Source organism: Phalangium opilio, unplaced genomic scaffold (assembly GCF_054372755.1).
Source record: "Phalangium opilio isolate 3A_F unplaced genomic scaffold, DU_Popi_V2 ptg000082l_1, whole genome shotgun sequence".
NCBI lineage: Eukaryota > Metazoa > Arthropoda > Arachnida > Opiliones > Phalangiidae > Phalangium > Phalangium opilio.
The window spans coordinates 2,604,772-2,632,024 of record NW_028324189.1 but is presented as its reverse complement, the minus strand read 5'-3'; the positions used below and the strand labels follow the sequence as shown (position 1 = coordinate 2,632,024).

Genomic DNA, 27,253 nt, shown 5'->3' with positions numbered 1-27,253 from the left:
GTCGACACTTCCGGAAGTCGCAAAAACGTTGTTCATTCACTAGACATTAAGTATACGTAAGCGCGCTTTAAAAAAGCAAACAAGAAATTGGAGGTGGTTAGGTTTAGGTAGAGGAGGGATTGTGTCTCGAATCGCACCTGTTTAGAAATGCTCTTCTCCTGAAAAAAAAATTTTTTTGGCTTTTGTTTTAAAGAAATTCTCTTAAATGTATTAAGAGCAAGTTTTTTATTCAGGCATATTATTTATATACAGGTTTTTAATAATATGAATTTTATTTATTTATATTTATATGTATGTATGTATTAATTTTGTCAGCTGGCTTGTTCTTCGGTGATCACTTTGTCTGCCATCTGCCTTCTAATTTACCACCAAAACCTGTTTTTTTAAAAAAGTTATTAAATTAGTCTACTAAATATTTTATAATTAATTAAAATTTAATTCTACAGCCTGTACATTAGGCCTGATGCCCGTTTGTAATATTAAACGAAAGAAATCATACTTTTTAGGGTTATCTTCCCATAAAAAGCATTATATTTTTTTTTTATGGGGTATTATATTGTAATTAATAATTAACTAAAAAACTTCGCATTTTGTTTATTAACAAAAAGAGAAGTTTTTAATTGATCAAGAAATTAATCTAAAACGTGTACGAAAAAGTCTCGTGCTCTTTCAAGTTTGGCGCGAGAATTGTTACACGTGATTTTTCAATTTTAATTTCAGATTAAGCTTAACTCGTGAAAATTCTTGTGAAATTTAAACTTTTAAGTACAATATATTAAGGGCGCTTTTATGGTAAGTTCCTTCAACTATTTAAATTTAAATAAATTTAATTGATAAAGAAAAATAGAGGGATAACTGAAATCTACTTAGCTATAGGAGTATATATTTTTTAATATTTTAAATTATTACATCCGGATAGACGTTGAAATCCAATTGTTATTTGTTCCTTACTCTGATGTGAAGTGAAACAATCAAATTTTTGTGATCTATTAATCCGCGAAAACGGCGTCAGTGATGGGAATCTTCAAATTTAATGGTCATAAAGTACAAGAGGGACGCTTGTTAGGAGGTATTTAGACCCGCCATATAATCTCGTGTAGGAAACGGAAGCTCGTTATGGTCATTTCCGTTACGTCGTGCGTGATACACGAGGCTTCCGAAAATCATACACCTTTTAATTATTTCCCTAGGAAAATCTAACTTTTGGCTAATAAGAATAGCGTATGAGAAAGTTCAAATAACTAAAAAGGTCTCCACCGGAAATTAACCTGTGATAGTTTGAAATTAAGTCCTAATTACTACTATCATTAGTATTGGTTTGTGATAACGTAATAATTTAAATAAAGTTCAGCTAGCTAATTGGACCAAGTCATCTTGCGACTTATTGCCACTTATCTAACGCCTTTACAATGCATAGAGGGGTGGTGGCTAGCCCCTATGGCACAGCTAACCGACAGCGCCCTATACTAACTATTACCGTTAATAATTAAATTTCTATAGAATAGATCTATTGGGGATAAAATTGCAACCTGACTCCCATTGGATTTATGGTGTGATCGTTCGGTTAAAGTTGGTAAGTTCGGTTTAGATTAGGGTTAGGTGTCTGTTAGGCTTGGTTAGTTTATGTTTCAACTTATATTAGATTCAATTGGGAGTCAGGTTTTCGTCTTTTAGCTAATTTATTGATAATTGTAATTGAGGTGATGGTTTAATTTGCAATTACTTCATAATTACCAGTATCAGTAGTAATATCAATCCATTGACCTACGAGATCTTGAGGGTGGAGGGTTTTTCTTGATTCAAAGTAGTCAGTCAGTTGAGACACTGTATGGTAATCAGGGCGATGACATTTTAGACATCTTTAGACCCTTCAAGCATGGAAAAAAATATCATTGTAGTTTTTATATTGTGAATAAAAATATATACAAACACTGTCGTTTTTCTGAAAATTTTCATGAGAGTGGGCTATAGGCGGGGCTTATTAAAAAAATATAAATATATTTTCCAGAGCCTGACGAAGATCCAAACATCCTCTTCTTTATCTTTGATAACTAATCTCGCCCTCCCCAAGAGTCTTACAATTCAAGTATAGTTTATATCATAAGCTTATGAGATATGTTCCATAAGTATCACAATTCCTATACTTCCTAATGCTGGAGACTTACAGCTCGAGCTATAACGACAAGCGAGAATTGAAGTCCTACACTCGGTGGTTAATTTTGCAGGACTTCCATCTAGGTCCTATTTAGTCTGAACTTACTAAGCCTTTGACAGTGCCTCACCAGGCGTCTTCGCTTTACCTCGAATCTATGACCTACCTCATTCACTTCACGACAAGCTCCAGTTTCTAAGTTACCAGAGACAAACTTATGGTGAACATATCTTATGAACTTATATATATATATATTTATTCATTAAATGCCCTGTACGTGTTTTTAATGAGCTATGCGCCAATAGAGTACGCGGGATTTATTCGTTTTTAGGTGTGGTTCCTTTTTACAATGATACGCTATAGTGGTTCACTTTGTGTCTATTCATTGTTAAAAAACGTTGAGATTCTTTGTGTGAAGTTAATGAAAAATTTTTTTGCAAAAGAGATTGTATAGTAAATTTACTAAGTTGCATCTTAGAAAATATATTGGGAAGAAAATAACTCCAAACTTAATCTTACTTAACCAACCACCATTCATCATACACATACAGACACACGTACACACACCTTGAGTTTAATATAAATTCAATTACCGATAAACCTATACTTATAATTTTTAATTTGAAAATTGAACTTTTAAACTTTTCATTTGAAATCTTTACCCAGTTCGGTTGATATAAGCGAAAAATATATATTTTTTTCGAAGGGAAATGAATTTCTCTAACTAATATTTAATTCACGACCAATGCGTGACGTATTTTTAATGATCTATGTAATTACCGTCACATATTTTATTTTCATATACATTTATTTTTTTGGAAATGGGAGAAAAAACGAATCGATAATAATAATCTTGAAATTTCTTGGTTGACGTTTAATTGGAAGGTTGACTTTTGGAAAATATATGTTTTTTAAACCGAGAGGTTCCTTATGGGACTACATGTACATGTATATATATATATATATACGTAAACCTTCTTTGACCAGTGGTCCATGGACAGTAATTGGGGCGAATGTCCCTCATTGCTCTGGTAATCACGCGTTACCTAAGAGATCAAAATCCTGGCTAAATTCACTAAATTCATCCTTTAAGGCCCCTCCTTCATTTAAAAAAACTTCAAAAACATTTGCTCGGATCCTTGCACCCATGGGACCCGGTTCTGATATCTCGGAATGGTACCAAATCACTCCCTTTTTACGTAAGTTTAAACGATTACCAAATATTTTTGTATATTTGTAACTAAGTTATGTATTCGGAATATCGACCTGCCATATTACCCCTAGAAAGGAGTCATACGCAATTAAATATGGAGGTTTAAGTATTTATCTCTAATTGACCACAAGATAGACATCCCTTGGAAATATTTAAAGTGAGGACTAGTCTAGAATGTTACCTACTTTTTGCAGGATTTTTGGATACTTTTGGATATTTGCGAGTTTAATAAATTGACCAAAAATCAAAAGAAAGAACGAGGCTTTACATGTTGAAATACACATTTTTCTGTCAATTTTTACATTCTCTAGAACCAATTTTTTGTTTCTCATATTGATATATGAAACATTCTGCAAACATCACTATACCAGTACTACCCCCCAACACCCTGTATATTGGGCACAGCACTTTAAGTACATTAAGGGGGGTTCGCAAGCTTTAGTTACTACTTTTTGTTTAAAAATATTGAATTTATGCAAATTTTATAATGGAACCTTTTTATGTAATTCCGTATAAATTTTTTTCCAAATCCTTTTACATTTTCATGTTTTTAAAACTGTATATGAAGAGAGCCTGAATTACTCATTCTATAATAATACACGTGTCCAAATATAGTGTAGACAAATACCATTTGTTCGAAAAAAATTGTAATTGCATTTGCGCTGAATACCTAAGTATCTTTGAATGATGATTACGTCAACTAGTACACGTGCGGTACGTACTTCCTTAAATGATATAGTTTAGCTAAGGTCAACAATATTACCATAATGTTGCGGTGTACCAGCTTTCTACGAGGTACATGGTCTGCAATACGGTATTAGTAGTTTCCAATGATGTTATAGCTGGATTTGTTTTACAAACATTTTTGCGCTAACTCTATACATTTTAGATTTTTGAATACCGATTAAGTTAAATGCCGCAATGCTAATAGTGAAATGCATGCTATGGAAAAAACATGACGATCATTAAAGAAGTTTAGTTAAACCATTAAGAGTTGTGTTCAAAGCAAACTCCTTAATTTTTGTATAAGTGCACATAAAAACAGCTAATTGCTTTGGTTTGGTTTGGTTTGGGAATTCTTTTTCTGGTATTGCTTAAATTGGCTTTTAATAAAAGAACTTAGTAATATATCATAAGTTCATAAGATATGTTCACCATAAGTTTGTCATTGGTTACAAACTGGAGCTTGTCATGAAATTAGTGAGGTAGGTCATAGATTAACGTAAAGCGACGCCTGGTGAGGCGCTGTTAAAGGCTTAGTAGAGTCTAAATAAGAAGATGGACTGTATACTCAATTCTCGCTTGTCGTTCTCGAACTAGCTGGCTCTATAGCATTACGAAGTATAGGTATTGTCATACTTATGGAACATATCTTATTAATAAAAGAACTTAGTAATATCATTAGTTCATAAGATATGTTCACCATACGTTTGTCACTGGTTACAAAATGGAGCTTGTCATGAAATGAGTGAGGTAGGTCATAGATTAACGTAAAGCCACGTTTGGTGAGGCGCTGTTAAAGGCTTAGTAATGCAGACTAAATAGGAAGATGGACTGTGTAGTCAATTCTCGACCACGTCGTTCTCGAACTAGCTCGAGCTGTAAGTCTCTAGCATTACGAAGTATAGGTAGCGTCATACTTATGGAGCATATCTTATAAACTTATGGTAATATACCTTGAATAGGTATAATACGGTCAAGGGTACAACCATTTAATGGTTTAATAAAATGGCTCTATTCTATATAGAGCATGCGTTCATTAAAACATTACTTCTGTATATACGTTTCTGCATGAAGAGGGATTTTTTTTTCTAAAGGCAGACATATTGGCTCCTGTATAAGTTAGCACCGTATTATAAACCTTCATGATGCCTTTTGACATTTGCCTGTATTTTTCGTTATTAGCGCAGCTAAGGGGTAATTTCTCTAGCTTGTTTCGGAATTCGAGCGAGTTTAAAATCCTCTCGGTATGGCATACACCTTTAGTGTTTATCCTATTAGCCCAATTCGCTTTACAGGGTGGTTCTAAAAGAATACAGTGAGTTCTACGAGCGGTTAATTGAGTTGAAAATGTTCTATGACATTTTGACAACCGGGTCACCATTTGGCGGGCTGTTTTATGGATTACCCCTTAATTAAAATAACATTGTATTTCAGTTTCTTACTTAAAATTAAGGGGAATTTGTACAACACTGTAATCATAACATGTAAACAGTGCTCAATGGGGAAAATGTCACAGAACATTTTTGACTCAAAATCACCCACTGTCCTAACACTCTTTTGGCGCACTCGCCAATTGGTTTTCACCACAATGATTGAACTGATGGAAAATCTTACTTACATTGTAAACAAGAACAATCCACTATTGAATAGGTATCCCAATGATGTATATTTCGCGTGCAATTTTCATAACTCTTTTGATCCTAAGGAGATCCAGTCTCTGAATGCATTATTTCTAACATTTCGTTGGAGTTTTGTTTCTGACGAGGATCACATTACGCTCTTTTAACGCCTGTCTGCCTAAAATGTTAGTCGAGTGTACAAAAAACGCCAGTGAGGCGCGGGGGTCACTCTCTACTGGTCAAGGCTTCTTCGAAACGCCGCGCGGTCCGTCGGCCATGCGACATGCGATACTCTCCCGTCCTTACCTTGAAAATTCAGTTTTTCCCATATTGTCACTGATTTTTTCTAGTCAAGATCTCCAAAATCTATTTGATTACACTGCGTAAAATTCGGCATATACCAACCATGAATGGATTTCATTCTGTGTATGTTTTACAGTTAATTCTAGAATGTATTTAACCAGTTCAAAGATAATTAACTATATTGATCGCTACTATACTTAGGTGGTTATAATCTTATGATGTGTCATCAAAAGCCATGTCTACTTTTAATTACTTAATTCGTAATTTCAAAATTATATAGTGAACCAACAAATCTTAAAGTCGGGAGTGTGGCCTACCCCTGTAAGTCAAGCTTTTGGGTGACAAAGTTTGAGGGAATACGACACACGTCGGTGCCAAATGAACCCATGTGCCCCGAAGGTGCCTTGACCCCACTAACTCTAATGTCACATCCTTAGTAATCCTCATGCCTTCCCTTAGTAAACATGTCATAAAACCTAACTAATCACATCGTTGAAGACGACCCTTATAGTGGAACCCAATTTGCATTGAACCCTTAATAATAATAAAAAGAAAGCTTTGATCTATTTATGCCACAATTAGAATTCAGTTTTAGGAAAGCCTTTGAAGACATTCTTTTTTGGGTTTATTTAAAAAATTCTCATACAACCAAATTATTTCTATGCGCTACTGACGCGTAGCGGAATTAAAACGAAACTCTATTAAACTCTTGTGTAATATAGCTGATAGTAAAGCTTGTAAAGAGAGAAAATTCGAAGGTAAAATTGATTCAACTCGATGTTAATTTTGGCGAATACCTCGCCATCTATTTTAACCTCACTAAGGATAGTTTTATTAAATTTATTTATACATTTAAATAACAATAAGAATAACATTCATTTATAACAAAAATATTATATTATTCCACTACTCTTTGAAGGGTTCCCTTATTTCCATCCAAAATTGCCATTTCGCCTAAAAAACAAGAAAGAGCGTATTAAATAAAACCAATCAATATTAGTTAAGCTATGATATTACCTGTTCTAAATATTGACGTTGCCCCGTGAAGCGCTACCACGCATGGTAAACCATATTCTCTAGCGACTACAGCGCCTTTTAAATAAGATAATTTATTGAGTAAGCTTTAATCTAGTTAGGCCATGGTCAGATAGGTATGTTATCGATTGGGCGTGTTATCAAAACAGCATTGTCCAAAACGGCTATTTCATAAGCGCGTTTGCCATTATAGCCATTTCTCGTTTTAGCGCATTTTGATTACAGCGTTTATATCTTGAGCGTACGAAAGTACGCCTTTTCCAAAATATTGTTGTTTATCTTCATTGACTTCCCAAAATAATATGCCTTTTCCAAAAAATTATATTTTATATTTACTTCCGATATAACATTACTCCTTTTTGCATAATATTGTTCTTTGTTCTATATACTTAATATAATAGAGATTTCCCTCCCTATCAATCACAGTTTGGGCGGAAACAGCAACCGCTGTTTTGGGAAATAGCGCTGTATTGAGAAACGCGGAAACAGCAACCGCGGTTTTGCTTCCACGCGGTTATGCAAACCGCTGTTTTGGGAACCGCTTTATTCCAAAACGCTCTTTTGAAAACCGCTCAACTACCCGTGAACCGGTTAGATATGCTTACCATGAGACACTAGACCACCTAGTTCTGTTACCACACCAGCCAAAACGGGGAAATATGGACTCCAACCAATATCAGTGCTGTAAGCTATTAAAATCTCACCAGGCTATTTTTTGAAATATTGGGTTTAATATGAGTCACTTATTTGCGTAAATTGAAAATTGTTGCGTTGAGACATACCTGTATGTTAGCCGCTTCTTCTAGATCATTAGCGACTCTAACGCGAGCTTTAACAACTCCCTGACTAACTGGTGTACCCTTTAATACAATATCTGCCTTAACATTATCGTAGTTCTCGGGTTTTTGTAGATTTATCTGTTAAATTAATCAGAATTATGATTTTTTAATTTTCTTTTGCGAAGTTCCAATTCGCACCGGTTTGGGTAACCCCATAGTAATCTCAGGAAATCTGTAAGAGTTAACCGTCGGATGCGAAGTCCTTCTTCTGATTGCTCTGCGCAGGTTTCAAAAAAGTATGTTACATTTTTTGCATTTCATCTAATCTTAATATGTTAAGTCTTACTTTTGGATTAGTTTCGGCGATCTTGTTTTTAAAAGTTCATCAATTTCGTGGATTGTTAGAAAAAATAGTAATTTTCCATCGGGTAATCGGCCTTCTTGCACCATTTTGTCCGCAAGAACGTTGAATTCTTGACGAAAATAGTCCATGGTTTTGATCATGATTGACTGTAATTTAACAACAATTAATGAAGTATGTATTAGTGGATTGTACCCTGAAGTATATGGATTTTTCTTCTAAAAAGAGTTGGCAAAAAGGTTATGTGGTGAAAAAAGAACTTACCTTTGACATTTCACGACGTATCACAGCGGTTTTGCAAAATGGAACTGCTAAGTTTAAAAGTAATCTAAAACGAATGGAAATTCTGGGGTAATTGCGTATACGCAAAGCCTTGACGACTTTATTTGTTAAAATACCTGGTCTTCCAATTTAAGGGTACTTTTAAACTTTTAATAGTGTCGCGTATGACCGATGATGATCTCTCCCTATTTTTGGCGGTTTTAACCATTTCCTGTGTGGAAATAGGTTAAAATTAAGGGTTCAGGATGTTATTGTTGTATGGTAGTATCGCGTACTTGTAGACTTTTGACCAATGGTCTGGGGTTTTCTCTCCAAGGCGAAGTTTCTATGTCGAACTTATGAAATACACACATTATTGATCTCTAGAGACGTAAAACTTCTGTCAACTTTCTACCTCTTTCACACATCGATGTCCATGTTTTCTTAAAAACACTTGAAAATGTGTTCTAGCCGGTGTATTCGAATTTTGCAACCATTCAATGGCTTCCTATATTAACATAAATTTTCTATGTATTGCCATGAATAGATAGGACTATAAATACTTGCATCAACACTCATTTTGTAAAACACATCTGGATCTATTGATTCTTTGATATTTTTAGCCAGTTCCTAGAGATAACGCGCTGTTAGTGGCTGAACATGAGTGAAAAGCTAGTCGATTTCCCTTACTTGTAACGCGAATGGTACATCGGCGCTCTCAACCTCTTTACACGAAGACATTAGGAGTGCAAAATCGCTAAACACAACCTCGTTCCATTCGTCTGAAAGTTAAATTGCATTATTGGGGTTTAGTATTGTAAAACAAATTATGAACTTACCATTATTCGCCTTGGCCAATATGGACAAAAGCACTAAGCTATACATAGATGAACTTATGGTAGCGTCGGTGTGAACTGAAGTGTACTGTAATGAAAAGATTTTGTTAGTATCCGTGTTGTTTTGCGATAATATATTGATTATATTTATAACATACCGAGGCAATTTCAAACATTTTGCACAGAAGCTGGTGATAAAATTCATCAGCTGGTAGATTATGATCCATGTTCATTTTGTATTCGCTGACGAATTTTGAACTGGTTTTTATATTTTTCCCAAGTTTCATTAGGCTCTAAAACAAATTTTTAACTAAAAATTAGACCTTGATAGAAACTTAATTAATTAAACTATAAATTAATTTACCATGAGTAAACGAAATAGGGCGGTTTTCTGGTTACCAATAGGGTAGAATTGATTCCTTCTAACAGCCCTATCTAAAATTTCTTGGTCCTCTAAAATGCGCCCGAATATTCCGATTTCAGTTGCTTTCGTGAAACCATTACGTTCCTTGCTTTTATGTGACTTCAGCAATGTCTTTGAAGGAAAAGCAGTTTTGAATGATAAACCATAATCTGCTTTGTGCAATATTACACTTACATCTATAGTGTTAAACACCATGTGTTTCGAAGTTAACATTATACTTCTTTGGAAATAAGGGTTAACTGGAAATGTGGTCTGGTCTTTTCTTAGCCAATGTTTCTAAATTACGAGTGTGAAGATTATTTTAAAGTATAAATAACGTATCGTGTACTTACTTGCATGGACACATCCATTAATCTCGACATGAACACTGCACCTAATTCAGTCATAGCTCCAGGCATAACTTCACTATATAGTCAGTAAAACTTAATTAACTTTAGTACAATTATTTTAAAATTTATTTCACTCTTTACCCAACATTGGCTTTCGTCATACATTCTCGCTCGCAACGTATTAATGAATCTGTTTCATGGATTAGTTCAAAGTCCGTTTCGCGGTCAAAGGTTGTAACTGGTCTTGCCTGTTAGAGTAGATTAGATTAATGAAACAACTTGGGTCAAACACCCTAGAAGGTGTTTCATACCTGCAGAAGGAATACTTGACCGTCAATTATGGCCCATTCAATATCAAGTGGACATCCGTATTCTTCTTCGATCTAAATTAAGGATTAGTTAATTGTGTTTCAAGTAATTAATACGAAACTGACCTCGTATCCAAGTTTGGCTAGTTTCAACGCATCTTCATTGGATAAGCAACACTTTTCAGTTTCCTGGTTTGATACATCTTCTTCCGATACGCCACCGTTTTCTGTACCAATAACGAATGAGCTCCTCAATGCCTAACTTTCAAACATTTATGTTTACCAGTCATCATTGTTTTCTTAGTTTTCTTTCCAATTTGTATTGATTCAATTGTCAAGTTTCCGTCCGTGTTTCTTTTAACAAATACCGTGTCCGGGTCAGCTGATGCGGATACGACACTCTTGAAATATCGTTTAATATTTAAAGATTACATTTAACTATAGGAATAGTTTTTTAATTACTTCTCCAAGGCCGTAATTAGCAGTAATTGTTATATTCTCTGGATTTCCAGTTAGAGGATTGCACGTAAACATAACTCCCGCTTTTTGCGCTGGAACCATTTCTTGTACAACGACCGCCATCATGGAGTTCAGAACTTGACCATTTTGTCTGTTAAATAAATCTCGCATTATTTTGAAAAACTTTATAGCTTATAATTCAGTTAATGTTTTACTTTTTGTACTGGATTGCCGTATGAGAAAATTGCGATGCCCAGCATTTGACAATCGCTTCTGTGACCTGAATAGTTACTCTTAATCATAAATATGCTTGTTGGTGTAAATTTTGAAAGTCGGATATTACCTCGTTAACTCCTTTTACACCTAAAAAGGTTTCCATTTGTCCGGCGGCGGACATTTCCTCTGAATCTTCACCTTTAATTGTAAAAATTATATGTTTAATCATAGTAAATCAATTAATCTTAATCAAGTTTACCAGAAGCCGAGGATCTGACAGCAAACCTAGTATCCCCATAAGTGCTTAACAGCTCCTGCACCCTAACTCTTACATTCTCTGGTAGCGTTAATTTAGCCACTTTTGCTACTGTCCTGTTATAAGCAACGTTTTATCAATTTCCTAATTTTTTTTATATTTTTAACTTACGACTCGCATGCACTTTTTAAATCTCCTTCTTTAATGCCCCTGCAATTTTAAGATATAGTTCTATAATGGATATAATTTAAGTTGCAGATATACCATGCAATTTCTTCCAAAGCCGTTTCCTTCAAGATGGCTTCGACTTGGTTGAATTCAATGAATTTTTCGTACGACGCTGTCGTTACAACAAATCCTTTCGGGACTAAAAACTGTAAAGGAAAGTTTAATTTTGTTGATATTCATTACGATAAAATGTACTTACTTGCACATTTTTATTGTTTTTCGAAATATCTGATAGTTCAGCCAATGAAGAGCCTTTTCCCCCAGTGAAGTCGACACTTTTGCAACGAACATCATCTATATTTAAAACTAAGTCCGTCTTTTTGGGTAGGGGTACGTAAGGTTTGAAGTTTTCAAGTCCAAAACTAGCTTCTTTTTGTACGGAGCTATAAAATAATTTTAATTTAAGTGATCAAAGTAATCGATATTCCACGTCTAACATACCTTGAACTGTTGATAGTCATTGAAAATCCATGATCATCGTTTAATTTTGCCTTTGAAAAACTGTATTTTCGGTCAATTTCAAGTCGGTTTCGCTGCACTTCAATCTCTTCTTTGGCTTTTTCGATATCGAATACAAAGTCGTGTGTTCCTAACGCATAATTTTTGTTAGAGTTAGAACAGATAATTATTATCAACAATTATTGGACTACCTCTTGTGAAGTTAATTCTGGTTTCAATATCTTCTGTCTCGTTTGGTTTGATTTCAATTCTTTCAACAACACCAGATATGGAACTACAGTGTACTATGAAACCGTAAACGAATCTGAAGTGTTTTCCGGGATTTAGTACTAATTTGAGTAATTATTTTCTATGGGGAATAAGTTCACCTTTTGGGTATCTTCGAGTTTTTTTCGCAAATTTCGGATATGTGTACATAATCTCCTTCCTAAATTGTTAATAGTTTAGTAAGGACTATAACGGCTTAAAGACTAAACTAAGTACTAACCGACATATATGCAAAGTAGTCCTTGGTAGTTTCGTGGTTAACTTCAAAACTACTCTCTATATAACATAAAAGTTAGTGAATGTCGTGAATCAAAGTTAACTAAACCACTGACCAGAACTGCGAATTCGACCACCCCATAACAAAACTTCCTTCTCTTCCCCACCGTTTATCGTTACATTTCCAGTCATGTTACCGGCTTGTTCAAGAGCGTCCTTCATGTTTGGCAGTCTATTTCAAATATAGTATTTAACACTGTGAATTGTACCCCCAAAAAAGTGGAGTAATGTTACAGTGTTGTATCTGGAAACCAGGCTCCCCATGTTATACCGGCCAAGTAACGTGCCATGACGTCATTTGGAAAGTCTTGGTAGTCAAATGGAGACGAAGAAGCAGTCCATCTACGATAGTATCCATACTCGGTTACCTCTTTCGCAATGCCAATAAGATTAGTTAATATCTTAATCTTACATGAAGTTGAATTTGACGTGAACATCTTTACCCTCTACTTCCGTTTGTTCCCTATTTTTTTAGCAAAGTGTATTTAATGATGTGCATACTTATTCGTAATTAGTTCTAAACTACCTGAGTAAGCCATTATAGGAAATTCTCCATTTTCTAAATGGTACCAGGCATCGTAACCTTAGACCTCCGGCAGCGAAGCAACTCGCGTCAGTCTTAGGAACATTCCAAAGCTTATCCTTTGGTATTTTATAAACTTTCCCATCTTCTGTTTTTAAAATAATCCATACAGAAGCTTTGGATCCTTGTATGATGATTCTTGTTACTAACCGTTCCCCTTTGGAGTTTGAACCAAAAGCAAAGACGCTTTCTTTGAGCTGATAACACGTAAACAAACATTGGGTTTATTTACGCCACTTCAGTGCTTGTTACGAGATAACATTACCGAATAATCATCCACGTTTCTATGTTCTAATTTGGTCTCCTCGTCCGGTACAAGAACATTAACCTTTTTGAGGTCGGATGGATGGAAAATGTCGTAATTGTCCAGACGTGATTTTATTTGACGTTTTTGATATTTTAAGAAACCCAGTGCGATGTACTCCTTCAAAGCGAACAACTTCCCTAAATATATTAATAAATTTAAATATTTTAAATTTATCCCCATTGTACGTAAAATTAATATTACCTTCTTTGCATGTGAATATACGGTATATAACATAGAGAAGCGAAAAACTGAGTATTACAGACATCTTAAATGAAATGAAGTGGGATAACACTGTCTCTGAAGCTGCTCAGTGCAATATTGTGCAAGCAGCGATTCGTTTTTATGAAATTATAATGCATTTTGAAGATAAGAGCTTTAAATAGCTCACCATAACAATTTCTGTTATCGTGTATGCTTTATAAGTGTAAAGCAAATAAAATTTTATCGCAATTTTCATCGCGATATATGGGCGTTAAACTAAATTACTTAATACTTACATTGAGATAATTTTTCGAATAATAAAAATCCATTATCAATTTTAATTTTATCGAGCTACCATGATAATGATTGCTGAAAGGTGGTTTTTAAATACAACGCTCACAGTTATACATTTCACTAACCAGCGTTTAAACGTAACAGAAACTAACTTGAAAGAACAGCACCAACGTTTTCTTGTCTCTTCTATAGTGACCCACTATTTAAAAAACAAATTGAGGATACACTTTCCCAACCAACATCAAGGACAAACTAATAAACTTAATTCAAAACTATCCTTTATTATGACGTCACATAAGTAGCCTTTAGGCGTTCTCACGCAATGCTTTTACACCTGACTATATATAATTTGATTGAGATAGTAAATGAACTAAAAGTTTTCCGGAAAGTTTCCTGTTAAAATGTTTTTTTTTTGTGTGAGAGAAAGAGAGAGTCTAATACAACTACATCTTTTAAAGTTCGTTATAGATACTCTAAACAATATGTCCTAAATGATTAGAGATCGTTGATGTGTATTTGTTAAGAGATAACAAGTTTTTATTAGCGAGGATTTTTTAGAGGCAATCAGTAAAATAGAGTAAACGAAAAACATATTTAGTATTTCGAAGAAATATATCTTTTAATTTATATAAATATAAATATACATTTTATTTTAGTAACTATTCAAACACTCTTTGTAGTGTTCCTTTGTTGCCATCCAAAATTGCCATTTCACCTATAATTATATATTTAATTAAATTAAATAAATGAATACGTCACTAATTAAATATGTTTACCGGTTTTAAACATAGAAGTGGCACCGTGTAAAGCGACGACGCAGGGTAGTCCGTACTCGCGAGCAACCACAGCGCCTATTACATTTAAGATTGTTAATTAACTTTTTGTTGAATTAATTATTATTAATTAATAGCAATTATTTTACCATGCGATATCAGTCCACCTAACTCGGTAACAACTCCGGATAAAATGGGAAAGTATGGACTCCATCCGATGTCCGTGCTATAGGCAATTAAAATCTCGCCAGGCTGTGACATTTAAAAACATTAAACTTATATCAACAGAGTTTTACATAAGAGGAAGTTCTGTCTTACTTGTATCTGGGCTGCTTCTTCGAGATTGTTCGCAACTCTGACTCTAGCCTTAACAACCCCTTGACTTACGGGTGTACCTTTCAATGTGAGGTCACCTTCGATGTGTTCGTACATTGGTTTTTGCGCGTTTGTCTTAAATTATACATGAAATGAAATTTGGAATCGCAATTTCTCTAAATTCAACTGCATCATTAACAACTTACCGGTTTGGGCAACCCATTACTGATCTCAGGGAATCTGAAGGCATCTACTGTAGGATGCAAGTTTTTTCTTCGTGTTGCTCTATTTAACATAAATGTGTATAAATATTGTAATATGTAAATTAGCTGTATCATAACTAGTATTTTTTTACTTCTGAATCAGTTTTGGTGATCTAGTCTTTAAAAGTTGTTGCAATTCAGGCAAAGTTAGGTAGAAAATAAGGTCTCTATCGGGTATACGACCTTCTTGCACCATTTTGTCCGCTAGTGTATTGAATTCTTTTCTAAAATGATCTATGATCTTGATGAAAACGGACTGAAAAATAATTCAATATACTAATTAGATATTAAACTTTATAATGTAAAAAGAAATAACGTACCTTTGATCGTTCACGACGGCCAACTGCAGTTTGGCAAAACGGAATAATGAATTTCAGAATAAGTCTTGTCTTCCACGTTAATGGCGACTTCAAACTATTTATGGTATTGCTAACTATATTTGCAACCTTTGGTGGTTTCTTAGCCGTTTTGGTCATTCCCTAAATTTAATGAAGATTAGTGTCATCTAATGATTACTAATTATTAATTATTAATTACTTACTTGTAGGCTCTTGACTAAGGGTTTGGGGTTGGCTCTCCATGGTATTGTTCCAACATCGAACTAAAGTTAACTCATTTTTAGTATTTGTTGATTAGTTTAAATGAAATGTTAATAATACCTCTTTGAGACATCTATGACCGTGCTTCGTTAAAAATTCTCTAAAGTGCTTGGACGCTTCTGTTCCTGATATTTGTAACCACTCTACGGCTTCCTGTTAGAATCACTTTCAAATTGAATGTTAATTGCATTGGGAAAACAATTAGTCCTTAATTACCTCAGTAGACATTTTTTGAAACTTCTCGGGGTCGATATTATTTTTAATTGTAACTGCTAATTCCTGTAATAACAACGTGTTTGTGATGTGATAATCATATTATATAATTAAGGCATACTTGTAAGGCGTATGGTACATCGGCACTTTCAACTTCCTTGCATGACGACAGTAGTTTGGCAAAGTCACTAAATACAACTTCGTTCCATTCTCCTATTTAGGTGATTGTCTTAAAATAATTTGTTTTAAACCTTATTTCGAAGGATAATTACCGTTGTTCGCTTTAGCTAAAGTTGTAAGAGCAGCCATACTGTACATAGTTGATGAAAATGATGCAGTTCCATGAGGTTGCGTGTACTGTGTTTAAATAAATAGCGGTAAACTTTTTACATTCTTACATAAACCAACTTAATGTGAGAAACTAACTTTTCCCAATTTAAAGAATTCATTCAGAATTTTGTATAAATATTCTTCAGCGCTGAGGTTTTTGTCAATGTTGATTTTATACTCCTTCGCAACTTTCGCAGCTTCTTTAAGAGACTTCTCTATTTTTAGCACGTCCTAAAATTATTATCGGAATTATTTACTTCGAAGTCATCGTACAGGACGATGTGTAGTCCTAATTATCCAAATCACCATACCTTTACAATATAAAACAGAATCTTCTTTCCATTCACTGATTTGTAAAAGACATTTCTTCTAATTGCACGATCTCTAAGATCCTCGTCGTTAATTATTCGAGCAAACATTCCAATTTCATAAGCTTTCGTGAACAAGTTTCGTTCTTCCTTCTTGGTCTCCATTCTGTAAAACGACTGTAACCAAAAGGTAATTCATTAATTGGTGAAATGAGTGTTAAGTTAATTACGATGTAACGTACATCGGTTACGTTGAACTGCACGTGCTTAGAGGTTACCACTAGACCATTTTGGGTATGCGCTCTTACATTAAAACCAGAGTTTCCCATCCTTAGCCAGCTTTTCTATTTTCGATTCGCAATAATTAAATTAAATAATATCTATTTTTGAATCGCTCATATTGTTACCTGCGTGGAAATTTCCATCAGTTTATTAGTCACGTTTTGTCCTAATTCAGTTGTAGCTCCGGGCATCACTTCACTGAAAATATATTAATTACAAACTTAATCAAGTTGAACAAACCATGGTAGAATACCAACCCAACATTAGCTTTGGTATAACAATCAAATTCGGAACGAAGATGGACATCAGTTTCGTGGATTATTTCGAAGTCAGTTTCTCTGTCGAATGTTGTGACTGGACGTGCCTGATTAATGTTAACCATGTCAGTAGATGGCACATTTAAATATATCGCAACAACTTAGACCTACTTGTAAGAGGAATATTTTTCCATTGACAACAGCCCATTCGATATCAAGTGGACAACCGTATGATTCCTCAATCTGTAAAATACGATGTTTCATTACACTTTAGCGACTGTTATTACAAAACAAAATACGAACTTCGTCTCCGAGTTTGGCCAATTTCAAGGCATCCTCATTGGATAAGCAACATTTACTGGTTTCATCGTTTGATACATTTTCATCGGTAACACCTCCGTCATCTTACGTTACATAAATTTACATTAATGTTTTTGTTACTTGTCCTACAAATATAATTCTTACTAGCTAGAACAGTTTTCTTAGTTTTACGTCCAATTTGAATGGAGTCGATCTCTACATTGCCGTACGAGTCTCGTTTCACCACAATGGTGTCAGGTTCCGCAGTGGCTGAAACAACACTCTAAATCCCACAAAAACACCTATTAGTCCACAAAATTAACAAATTTAGGAATAAATTGCACTAATACTTCTCCAAGACCATAATTTGCCGTAATCGTGATATGCTCTGGATTTCCGGTGACAGGGTTACAAGTAAACATAACTCCAGCCTGCTCTGCCGCGATCATTTCTTGTACCACAACAGCCATTGGTGAATTTAACTCTTGGCCATTTTGTCTAAGGGGTTCCCTCACATTAAACTTTAATTAAGTACTTGGTTTAAAACAGTTACTTTTTGTATTGTATGGCAGTGTGCGAGAATTGAGATGCCCAACACTTGACGATCGCTTTCGAAATCTGTTCAAACTCGCGATTAATTTAAGGCATTCTTAATCATTTTACTTCATACATACCGCATCTAATCCTTGAATGCCAAGATAGGTTTCCATTTGTCCAGCTGCCGACATTTCCTCGGAATCTTCACCTATTCATCCCAAAAAAGGTTGTTTATGCATTGATTTGAAGTTTGTTACGATTTTTACCTGATGCTGATGATCTAACTGCAAATAATGAAGAACTATCATATTGATTCAATTGTTCCTCTACATTTTTCTTGACTTCAATTGGCAACTCCATGTTAGATATCTCGCTTACCAACCTTACAAAGACATAATTAGTATCATTCGATTTAACTTCACTCTTTACACTTACTTCTGGCACAGAGACTTCAAGTCACCTTCAACGTTACCCCTATTAAAGAATTAATATAGAAACATTGCTATTAATTGACCTTAAAATTTATATTACCATGCCACATCTTCAAGTAGGGATTTTTTAATAACTACTTTCGCATTGTTTAGTTCCAAGAATTTTTCGTATGAAAGTGTAGTGACTACAAATCCACTTGGCACTTTAAACTAATAAAGTTTTGCAGTTTGTTGAATTCAATTCATAAATTCAAAGAGTGAAATCAAGTACTTACTGAAGTATTTGTTCTCGATATATCGGTTAGTTCTGCTAAAGATGAACCTTTACCTCCTGTGTAATCAACATTTTTGCACTGAATATCTGATATGCTTAATACTGGTTTAGGAGTAGATTGTAACTTCTTTTCATTGTGTTTTATCGGCTGCGACATTTGTCTATTAGAAAAATTACAATTATAATATTATTTAACAAGCCAATTACTAATATATCGTTTAACCTTGTCTCCACTATAACAGAGAACCCTTTTTCGTCATCACTTAAAATTGCTTTTGAAATGGTGTAATTTCTATCAGTATTGAATTCATAATCGTTAACGTTTACTATATTTTCTTGTGATTTCCTTATGGTTAGGTCAAAGTTGTTAGTTCCTAAAATTATGAGCTGAATTTAGAGATTAAGTTCTGTTTTGCGTCAGGTATTAACGATTACCGTGTGAGAAGGAGATTTTCGCGTCTGTATCTTCATTCGGGTGATATTGCAATTGCAATTTCTCAACTGCCCCTCCTTCGGAACTTTGTTGTACGATGAACCCGTATGTGTACTTCCCAGTTTCGATGACGTGTATATACTCGCCTTCCTATGTGTTATTATGTTACTTTAATCAACAGTACTTGTAATTAATTCCTGGATATACTTACGGACATGTAAACGAAGTATTCTTTTAATTTCTGTTCTTCTTCTGGGTTTTCTAATGAAAGAAAAGAAATGGGTGTTAAAAGTACTTTTTGTCATAAACAAACTTTATTTTCGTACCACGACTCATGACTCGAGCACCCCATAACAACACTTCAATTTCTTCACCACCGTCTATAGACACAGTTCCGAATAGATTACCCGCCTGGTCCAGTGCGTTTAAAGTTTTAGGTAGCCTGTAAAGTTCAAAGTTGAATTATCTCTTTTAACTAACACGAATTAATAGTGTCCGTACAACTCAGAGTTAGGTAACCAGGAGTTCCATTTAATTCCGCCAAGATAGTACTCAAGAACGTTATTAGGAATGTCCAAATGGTCAAATGGTTCGGCTGATGCTGTCCAACTAGATTGTGTTCAACGGTTAAAAATCGCATTTTAAATGTTTTTAAATAACACTCACATGAAACTGAATTTCACGTGAACTTCTTTATTGCTACTTTGCTCTCTGCAATAAATTCAATATACGGGAATCAGTTTTGACTTAAATTTCAAAATATCCAAGTACCTTAATATTCCGTTAAAAGAAACCCTCCATTTTCGGAAAGGCGCTAAACACTTAAGTCGTAATCCAGCAGCGGCGAAGCAACTGGCATCAACTTTAGGGACGTTCCATAATTTATCACGCGGTAATGTGTAAACCTTTTCGTCGACTTTCAATTGTAGCCAAACCCTAGCTTTGTTGTCCTGTATAGTAATTCTCGAAACCAAACGTTCTCCTTTGGTATTATAACCAAAAACAAAAACGCTATCTCGTTTCTGGAGGACATGTAAACAAAACTGTTGAAGAAATAATACTTGGCTTCATTAAAAGCTTACTGATGGGTCGTCCAATGAACGGTATTCCAAGTCGTATTCTTCATCGGGCGGAAATACATTGTTTTTCTTCAAATCCGATGGATGGTCGAAATCAAAGATATCCAAACGAGATTTCGTTTTTCGGTGAAAATATTTCAAATAGATATGAGCGACATATTCCTTTATGGCGAATATTTTACCTTTGAATGAAGTGATTTTAATAATGAAGTTTTATTACATGTTTAAGTTAATTAGACTTACCTTCTTTGCAAGTAAAAATCCTATAGACTAGATAAATTAACGAAAAACTTATTAATAACGACATTGCTCCGTTTCTCTGTAATTCAAGATTAGGAAAGAATTATTTTTTCCAGTTTTGACGACTTTAAAAGCCGAAAGATTATCTTATCTAAAAATTCTATATTGTAAAGTGAAACCCACGTGTTTCTCAATAAACAATACTATCTCTTGAAGGCTATGGATAAGCTTAAATCTGTATCAGAACTACATAGACAATCATGAATAAACAGTAAAGATTTGAGTGACAATTTTGTAACCTTTTCTATTTAAAGGTGCTTTTCATTAAGCAATTAATGCTTTGACATACTGAAAAATGGGGGCTATTTTAAGTAATGAGAATTATATAAAAATTTAATTTAAAGATTAAAACCTCTAAATAGTTAATTGAAAAATAACCAACTTACCAAAGACGTTTCTTCGTTGTTGTACCGGTACCTGTACAGTTTATTATATACATTAAATAATCAAGGACGTTGTAATGACAATCTGTACATTAGATTTAGTAAATTCTCAAAGCAATATACGCTTTCACTTCTTAGAAGTTTAGTTTGAACAACAAACCTGAATACACGCTTCTAGTGCTAACGTCATATTATAATACAAATTGACTATTTTTGAGTTACCCTCGAGCATAACTCGGATTTCAACCAATAATAAACGTCCTATACTTAGTTTTCTCAGCTTTTAGTTGCCGCCTAAAGAAAGTTTTGTTAAGTTTCTTTCCTGGTTTGAAAAGAGCGGAAAAACGATAATGATACCATCTGTGATATATCAACTTCAAAATAATGTAAGTTGAAATTAAAGTTAAAATTAACTCTTTAACAAAGATATCAGACTGGTCATTTTAACTTAGGTATTTTAGTTTATTAATAATTAACGTGTTAGTAAAAATCAGAGCATTTATTATCTAGTGTTAGAAGGAGCCCTATTCGTTACGTAAACTTTTATCTATACTTTAAAATTGTTTTTACTGGCATACCATGTACTTTAATTATATGTCTGCAGGCATAATTTATGTAACAAGAAATTTAATCCGTTATATGATACTCGTTTGACGTTAGTTCAATATCTGGAATATCCGCGTAATCAGTTATCTGTTAACTTGTATCGAATTTATCAAATATAATCTGCATTTGTTTTTATATTCTTATGACTTTTGACAAATTACTTTTTGTATTAAGAAATATGTTTTTCATTTTCTCTTTTCGAGCACGTGGTAGGCGGGTTGTTTAATAATAGAGGTACTCTCATAGGGAATATTATGCTAATGAGATACAAACATTAATTTCTAAATAGGTAGGGCTATTGTCCCGTATATGAATAATTAAATTTCACTTACGTAGGATTTTTGTCTCGAAGCCAATGTAACGGAGTTTGAATATATATATAAGAAATGACTCGTTGTCACTACGCAATTCAAGTATTTATAAAGTTGATAAGTTTCTGGTTGTTAATTTTTCAAGAAAGACAATGCGAACGCGACTTGAAATTCAGATGTTAGCTTTTCTAAGAAGTGAATCTTCAATTTTTAAACAAGTGGGGATAATATTTATTTTAATTTATGATGCGTTAAGACTTAGAAAAACACGAAACGAATATATTTAAAAACTAATTTTATTACGTTTTGAGAGTTCGGTTTTTGTGATTTACAAATATGGCAGTTACCAAAAAACCGACACTCGGAAAAATATTTAATAAGGCTTGTATTTGTACATGAATTTATTTAAACGCAACTGCGATTCTTTCTTTATGTAGTCCCTAAGAAGTATTAGTTTATGACATGTTTCTAAAAGTGTCTAAATTTGGCTTAAAAATGTGCTCCTTTATTTGTCAAAACTGGACCCCCCGGTAAACGATTACGGAACGTAGACTCTGTCCCGTGTCCAACTGTACCTTTGTCGTAGCGCGTTGGTTTATTAAAACCAGAGGAACTTACGTGACTTCCTCTTGGTCTTGGACCCGTCGGTTGCCTACCGATTAACTTAGTCATGTCCGTTTCCATAGAGTGTACGTGTGGAGCTTCGGGACTTCCCGGCATGATTTGGCTGCTAAATGGTTCAACGTGTATAGTGTCATCATTGTTGTCAGGGTAGAGTGAAACAGGTCGGCGGTTCAAGTGTAGTTCATCGGTTGTCACTGGTCGACGACTCAAGGGTAGCTCGCTAGCTGGCGATGACACGGTTCGACGGTTGAGGGGTAAGTCGCTTGGTGACGATGACACTGGGCGACGGTTCAAGGGTAACTCGCTCGTTGATGATGACACGGGTCGACGGTTGAGGGGTGCCTCGCTACCTGATATGGCCACAGGTCGACGGTACAAGTGTGATTCGTCGGTTGCCAAAGGGTGGTGGTTGAAGTGGAGTTCGTCCATTGGGACAATGTCATCGCTGTCCTCGGTGTACGTTGTGTCTGTTGTGTAAATGGTTATCGACCCGCTTAGTACTTAAGGAAATTAAATGTTACTTGCCTGATGATATTCTAAGCATGTCCTCTAAGATCTGAACTCTTTCTTCTAAAGCATCATAGTTATCTTGCAGTTTTTTAATAACCTAAGAATCGAGGCCTTTTAGACTTGAAATAAATGAAGTTCAAGTATCTAAATATTACTTACATCTAACATTGGTTCTGGAATTGTTGAGTCTTGTTTCGAGTACGGGTCTAAATTTATTGGAAATAGTTTTTATTGTTTATAAGAATTGAGGATATTTATTACAAAAAACCTACCATCTTCTTTAGTTAAATCTCCAAAATTCAGTCCTGGTAATCCAGGTTTACCGGGAAGACCAGGTAATCCGGGAAGTCCGGTTTCACCCGGAACTCCTGGAGGCCCAGGTTCACCTTGATCACCCTTTGGACCAGGAGGACCCACGAGACCGTCTAATCCTTGTGGTCCGGGATTTCCTGAAAACGTGGCTAGGGTGAGTAAAAGTTCTTTAGATTTATAATATCGCCAACTACCATCTCTGCCGTTAAGTCCACGCTGCCCTGGTTCACCCTTGACCCCTGGTGGTCCAGGCAACCCAGATAATCCGGGAAGGCCCTTTAGACCATTTTTATCCCCAATTCCCGCGGTTTCAAAATGTGGGTAACCAGGAGGACCTGGTGGTCCGTCATACAGTGGATCAAAGTCTCCTATTGTCCCAGGTGGTCCCATTAAACCAGGCAGTCCCGGTAGCCCCGGTGGTCCTCTTTCGCCTTTCATCCCGTCGAAACCCGGAGTACCAGGTGTCCCTGGTAATCCTGGTGGACCCTGAGGCCCGGCGGGACAAGTACAATCTCTGTCCTGAGAAGAATCAACCGTCCTTGGAGCTGGAGTATCGGCATTATACCCGAAATTATCGGTTGTAGCATCGGAAAATCCTGAAGAACGGTCGTTTAAAACTCCATTACGCGCGGTTGATGGGTTGTAAATCTGTTCGTAGTAAAATATTAACTCCGTCAGGCCTTGGCATAAAAAAATGTTTCATAAACCAAATTCTCACCTACTTGTGACTCAATTTTCCTTAATCGATTTTCCAGAATCCTGACTGTGGTACAGTTGAAACACTCTTGTTTATATTGAAGAAAGAAAGAAAGAAAAACATTCGTAAGTAATTTTTTTTCTGTCCTGAATTCGACATCGAGACGTCCTTGTCTAGTTGTCATTTTTGACACTTGTCGATTACCAATATCAATCGATTTACATAGCTTTATATATACATCAAAATATAAAGTTACCATTATCGCAGTTGCTTCCATAATAACCAGGGCAACATTTCCATATTTTTTCGTCGATATTCTTAAAAGCCGTTACATATCGAGGTCGACGAAGAATCCTGCGCGAATTAATTTTCAATTATCAGTTTTGAACTTAATTAAAACGTACTTATAAGCAATTTGTATATTTTAATTTAAACCAGATAAGTATTGGGTTATCGTAAAATGCTAGGATTATCCAAGGTTAGCGTACAATTATTTAGAATTATCATATCTAGTCAGATATCACGATGAATATTAAGGACATTTAGACCGATATCTTTCGAACTAAACACGTGGAATACTGTCTACATTGGCCATGAGAGTAAAGAGTTAAAAAACAGGAAGTAGTTAATTTTCTCAAATTATTTGAATCTCATTATGATCTAAATGATTGCGTTTTAATATTTATAATTCTAAGTAAATCACTAAACAGAATATGAAGCCTAAATTCTTCCATAAGTTCATGAGATATGTTCCATAAGTTTGTCATTGGTTACAAACTGGTGCTGGTCATGAAGTGACGTAGGTCATAGATTCTCGCAAAGCGACGATTGGTGAGGCGCTGTCAAAAGCTTAGTACAGACTAAATAGGAAGATGGACTAGTTAATTCTCCGTCATACTCGAACTAGCTCGAGCTGTAAGTCTCTAGCATTACGAAGTATAGGTAGTGTCATACTTATGGAACATATCTTATAAACTTATGATTCTACTGTCTTTTCTGTTAGTAGAATTAACAAATGACTTTCTAAATCAATAAAACTGATACCGTATATTGGCTGGGTTATTTAAACAACCCCTTGAATAACATCTCGGTCGAGGACTCCGACTTATGTATGTCTCGGTTCCGTTGACTTGTTTGCAGGATACGGTCTTGGAGACCAGATAAGCGCATAAGTTCCTAAAAATGAACAAGGACCCTTTCTTTTATCTTTTGATAAATTCGCGTATGGGGACGTAGAAAAAATGTTAGAATGACGTCAGAACTCAGTGTGCGACTAGAATTCCTCGACAAATGAATATTTAGTAAAAATAAGTACTTCTGTAATTTCGAGACGCAAAATGTAATTTAAAATGATTTTACTAACTGTTCTTTCAAAGGCTGGGCTTCTCTAAAAAGGGTTGAAACTTCCTTGGTTTTTTAATTTTTCTTTTTTTAATGAGGAACTAGATAATCAAAAGGACTCTAAATTAGAGCGTACTAATTGAAGTTTCTTGTTTAGTGCAATTTAAATAATAGAAGTTGGTTGTTTCTGGTGGTGGTTCCAGTGTGGGTTGGGGGGGGGGGTACGCAATTCAGCCTCAGTGCATAATTACGGTGTAGTCTTTATAATCTGATGTTTTCGAATTAGTTTATAATGTGTCTACATTGTAACTTTTTGAGAATCACGAAAGCTGGCTGTGTCTACTACCTCTTTCGAACTTGATATATTAAATTTCACAGATCGAAATGATTAAAAATAAACATAATAATAACCAGGTGTTAATAAACAGACAGAAATAGATCAAAATAAATTTTTCAAGAATAAAATTTTGTTAAGGGAAATTTTTATTATTTAATTTTTGAAGATTGAATTTAATTACTTGAAAAACGGTTATGAGTTAGTTATTTAACCTCTTGAATATATAAGATTGGAAACTGTTACCCTGTAATTTCGTTTTATATTACCATATATTAAGACGGCAGGTGAAAGAAATCGTGTTAATAGTTAAAGAATATGCAATTTTTTATTGCAATTTTAGACGCCACTAAACCAGTTTTTCAATAGAAATTTTGATATTTTCAAATATTGCATTGTCTTAGTTATACCATAAGTTATAAACATATATAAAGTTATATACATATATAAAAGCAATAACTAATGAATTTACTGGACATACAACATGATATAAGTTAAATATACTCACCCTTTCCTTTCCACACCATTTTGCGAAGCGAAACTGGCGTTAATGCAAACCACAACAATTACACCGATCGCGAACCACATTACGAATAATTGTTTTAAAAGACGGTATTTTTAGGAACTAAGCTTTTTTATATAGTCAACTATAGCAGGGTCTTCAGTCAACTAAACGTATCGAAGAATTCTCTGGCCAAATTCTTCATGTCGTAAGAAGTAGTTGGTTGCGTCGAGCAAACTTTATAAACGAGTCAGGCGCCAGGCATATATATATATATATTTAATGCAATTCCAAATTTTGACAGCTTTTTATAAGTGTCGTTGAAAATTATGCATGCATTTTTTTCTCGAAAATGAGAAATGAGAGTTGTTAAAAGAACGTTGACTCTGACATTTATAGCTTTTCTCTTTACGAATATAATTTTATACAAATTGAAAAATCATGACTGCCAATTGAATTGAAAATTTATTTCCCCAGACAACTTTTTGTTTTTGACCGTAACAACTCGAATACAACGCGCGTCTGTCTGTATATTTCTTTTAAAAGAGATGTTATTTACCCACTGACCTTTCGTTCGCGATTGTTGAAATAAATCTGGTAGAATTCTGGATGGAAGGCATAAACTTTTTCCTCTTTTTTCACTTTCGACCATAGTATGTTTCTCTCCCCCTTATTCTGCTGCAAGATATTTTTGTGGTGGTATATGGTCTTCCCCCACTTTTAAAGACGTTTGGAGAGTCGGAGTCCGCGGTCTTGAGCTCAAGAAAGAGAGAGAGAGAGAAGATCGAATTACTCGCCGAGAAGAAATTCTTCTTGCTATTAAGCAGAAACTGTCTGTCACCCCCGAAATAAATATATGCTTTTTTTTTCTTCTCTACGATTTATACAGTCAGAGATTTTAGGGAACCCCCAGCTCTAAGTAAACCATACGCATTAAGAATGTTTTTCATGTATATCCCCAATAAGCCCCATAAATGTAGATGAAAAGCTTTATTATATATGCCTATCTTTCAATTGGGTTCTTTTTCAAAAGGATGTATCAAGTGGTTT

The 27,253-nt window shown here is 34.7% G+C and overlaps 3 protein-coding genes and 1 long non-coding RNA gene across 4 annotated transcripts; all 4 read right to left on the bottom strand.

Moving 5' to 3' along the window:
- Positions 1-207: 207 nt before the first annotated feature.
- Positions 208-1,995, bottom strand: LOC149650902 (uncharacterized). Its single transcript, XR_016370858.1, has 2 exons — positions 1,735-1,995; positions 208-375 (listed from the first exon to the last, which is right to left on the bottom strand). It is a non-coding gene; the product is annotated as an uncharacterized LOC149650902 (long non-coding RNA).
- A 4,795-nt stretch (positions 1,996-6,790) lies between these two features.
- LOC149650901 (uncharacterized) lies at positions 6,791-14,062 on the bottom strand. The gene is made up of 39 exons (XM_089847179.1): positions 13,892-14,062; positions 13,596-13,808; positions 13,353-13,531; positions 13,031-13,284; positions 12,917-12,967; positions 12,739-12,846; positions 12,561-12,676; positions 12,449-12,504; positions 12,330-12,388; positions 12,153-12,265; positions 11,944-12,091; positions 11,702-11,885; positions 11,539-11,648; positions 11,446-11,484; positions 11,278-11,390; positions 11,146-11,216; positions 11,018-11,082; positions 10,806-10,953; positions 10,627-10,744; positions 10,470-10,570; positions 10,347-10,418; positions 10,177-10,283; positions 10,039-10,111; positions 9,881-9,982; positions 9,647-9,817; positions 9,441-9,575; positions 9,286-9,370; positions 9,137-9,228; positions 9,014-9,076; positions 8,862-8,954; positions 8,743-8,802; positions 8,584-8,678; positions 8,450-8,513; positions 8,171-8,334; positions 8,023-8,101; positions 7,828-7,962; positions 7,651-7,753; positions 7,028-7,102; positions 6,791-6,964 (listed from the first exon to the last, which is right to left on the bottom strand). Exons 2-39 carry the CDS (start codon positions 13,657-13,659, stop codon positions 6,909-6,911), a joined length of 3,921 nt encoding a protein of 1,306 aa, XP_089703305.1. The 5' UTR covers positions 13,660-13,808; positions 13,892-14,062; the 3' UTR covers positions 6,791-6,908.
- Positions 14,063-14,482: 420 nt separating this feature from the next.
- On the bottom strand, positions 14,483-20,650 carry LOC149650900 (uncharacterized). The gene is made up of 36 exons (XM_089847592.1): positions 20,527-20,650; positions 20,287-20,465; positions 19,976-20,226; positions 19,871-19,915; positions 19,706-19,813; positions 19,531-19,646; positions 19,416-19,465; positions 19,207-19,354; positions 18,995-19,145; positions 18,773-18,932; positions 18,598-18,707; positions 18,502-18,540; positions 18,333-18,448; positions 18,204-18,274; positions 18,083-18,147; positions 17,880-18,027; positions 17,695-17,812; positions 17,533-17,633; positions 17,401-17,472; positions 17,230-17,336; positions 17,098-17,170; positions 16,933-17,034; positions 16,694-16,867; positions 16,479-16,613; positions 16,325-16,409; positions 16,174-16,265; positions 16,056-16,118; positions 15,900-15,992; positions 15,782-15,841; positions 15,561-15,719; positions 15,333-15,496; positions 15,184-15,262; positions 14,981-15,112; positions 14,812-14,914; positions 14,666-14,740; positions 14,483-14,604 (listed from the first exon to the last, which is right to left on the bottom strand). Exons 1-36 carry the CDS (start codon positions 20,588-20,590, stop codon positions 14,549-14,551), a joined length of 3,864 nt encoding a protein of 1,287 aa, XP_089703718.1. The 5' UTR covers positions 20,591-20,650; the 3' UTR covers positions 14,483-14,548.
- A 1,511-nt stretch (positions 20,651-22,161) lies between these two features.
- On the bottom strand, positions 22,162-27,115 carry LOC149650899 (uncharacterized). Its single transcript, XM_089847593.1, has 9 exons — positions 26,210-27,115; positions 25,071-25,202; positions 24,283-24,380; positions 24,052-24,113; positions 23,524-23,977; positions 23,290-23,466; positions 23,177-23,223; positions 23,033-23,114; positions 22,162-22,974 (listed from the first exon to the last, which is right to left on the bottom strand). The coding sequence occupies exons 1-9, from the start codon at positions 26,287-26,289 to the stop codon at positions 22,373-22,375; spliced, it is 1,734 nt and encodes a 577-aa protein (XP_089703719.1). The 5' UTR covers positions 26,290-27,115; the 3' UTR covers positions 22,162-22,372.
- Between the last annotated feature and the right edge of the window lie 138 nt (positions 27,116-27,253).

Excerpts from the sequence above, each read along its gene's own strand:
- LOC149650901 (XM_089847179.1), bottom strand. The coding sequence starts at position 13,659 with ATGTCTGTAATACTCAGTTTTTCGCTTCTCTATGTTATATACCGTATA. Across the intron at positions 10,954-11,017 it reads ACGGCAATCCAGTACAAAAA|ACAAAATGGTCAAGTTCTGA; the intron begins GTAAAACATTAA and ends TTTATTTAACAG. Across the intron at positions 6,965-7,027 it reads AACGTCAATATTTAGAACAG|GCGAAATGGCAATTTTGGAT; the intron begins GTAATATCATAG and ends CTTGTTTTTTAG.
- LOC149650899 (XM_089847593.1), bottom strand. The coding sequence starts at position 26,289 with ATGTGGTTCGCGATCGGTGTAATTGTTGTGGTTTGCATTAACGCCAGT. Across the intron at positions 24,114-24,282 it reads TGGAAGCAACTGCGATAATG|AGTGTTTCAACTGTACCACA; the intron begins GTAACTTTATAT and ends AATATAAACAAG. Across the intron at positions 23,467-23,523 it reads TGGACTTAACGGCAGAGATG|GAAATCCCGGACCACAAGGA; the intron begins GTAGTTGGCGAT and ends CCACGTTTTCAG.
- LOC149650900 (XM_089847592.1), bottom strand. The coding sequence starts at position 20,590 with ATGTCGTTATTAATAAGTTTTTCGTTAATTTATCTAGTCTATAGGATT. Across the intron at positions 15,993-16,055 it reads TTCAAAAAATGTCTACTGAG|GAAGCCGTAGAGTGGTTACA; the intron begins GTAATTAAGGAC and ends TGATTCTAACAG. Across the intron at positions 15,497-15,560 it reads GCCGTCGTGAACGATCAAAG|TCCGTTTTCATCAAGATCAT; the intron begins GTACGTTATTTC and ends ATTATTTTTCAG.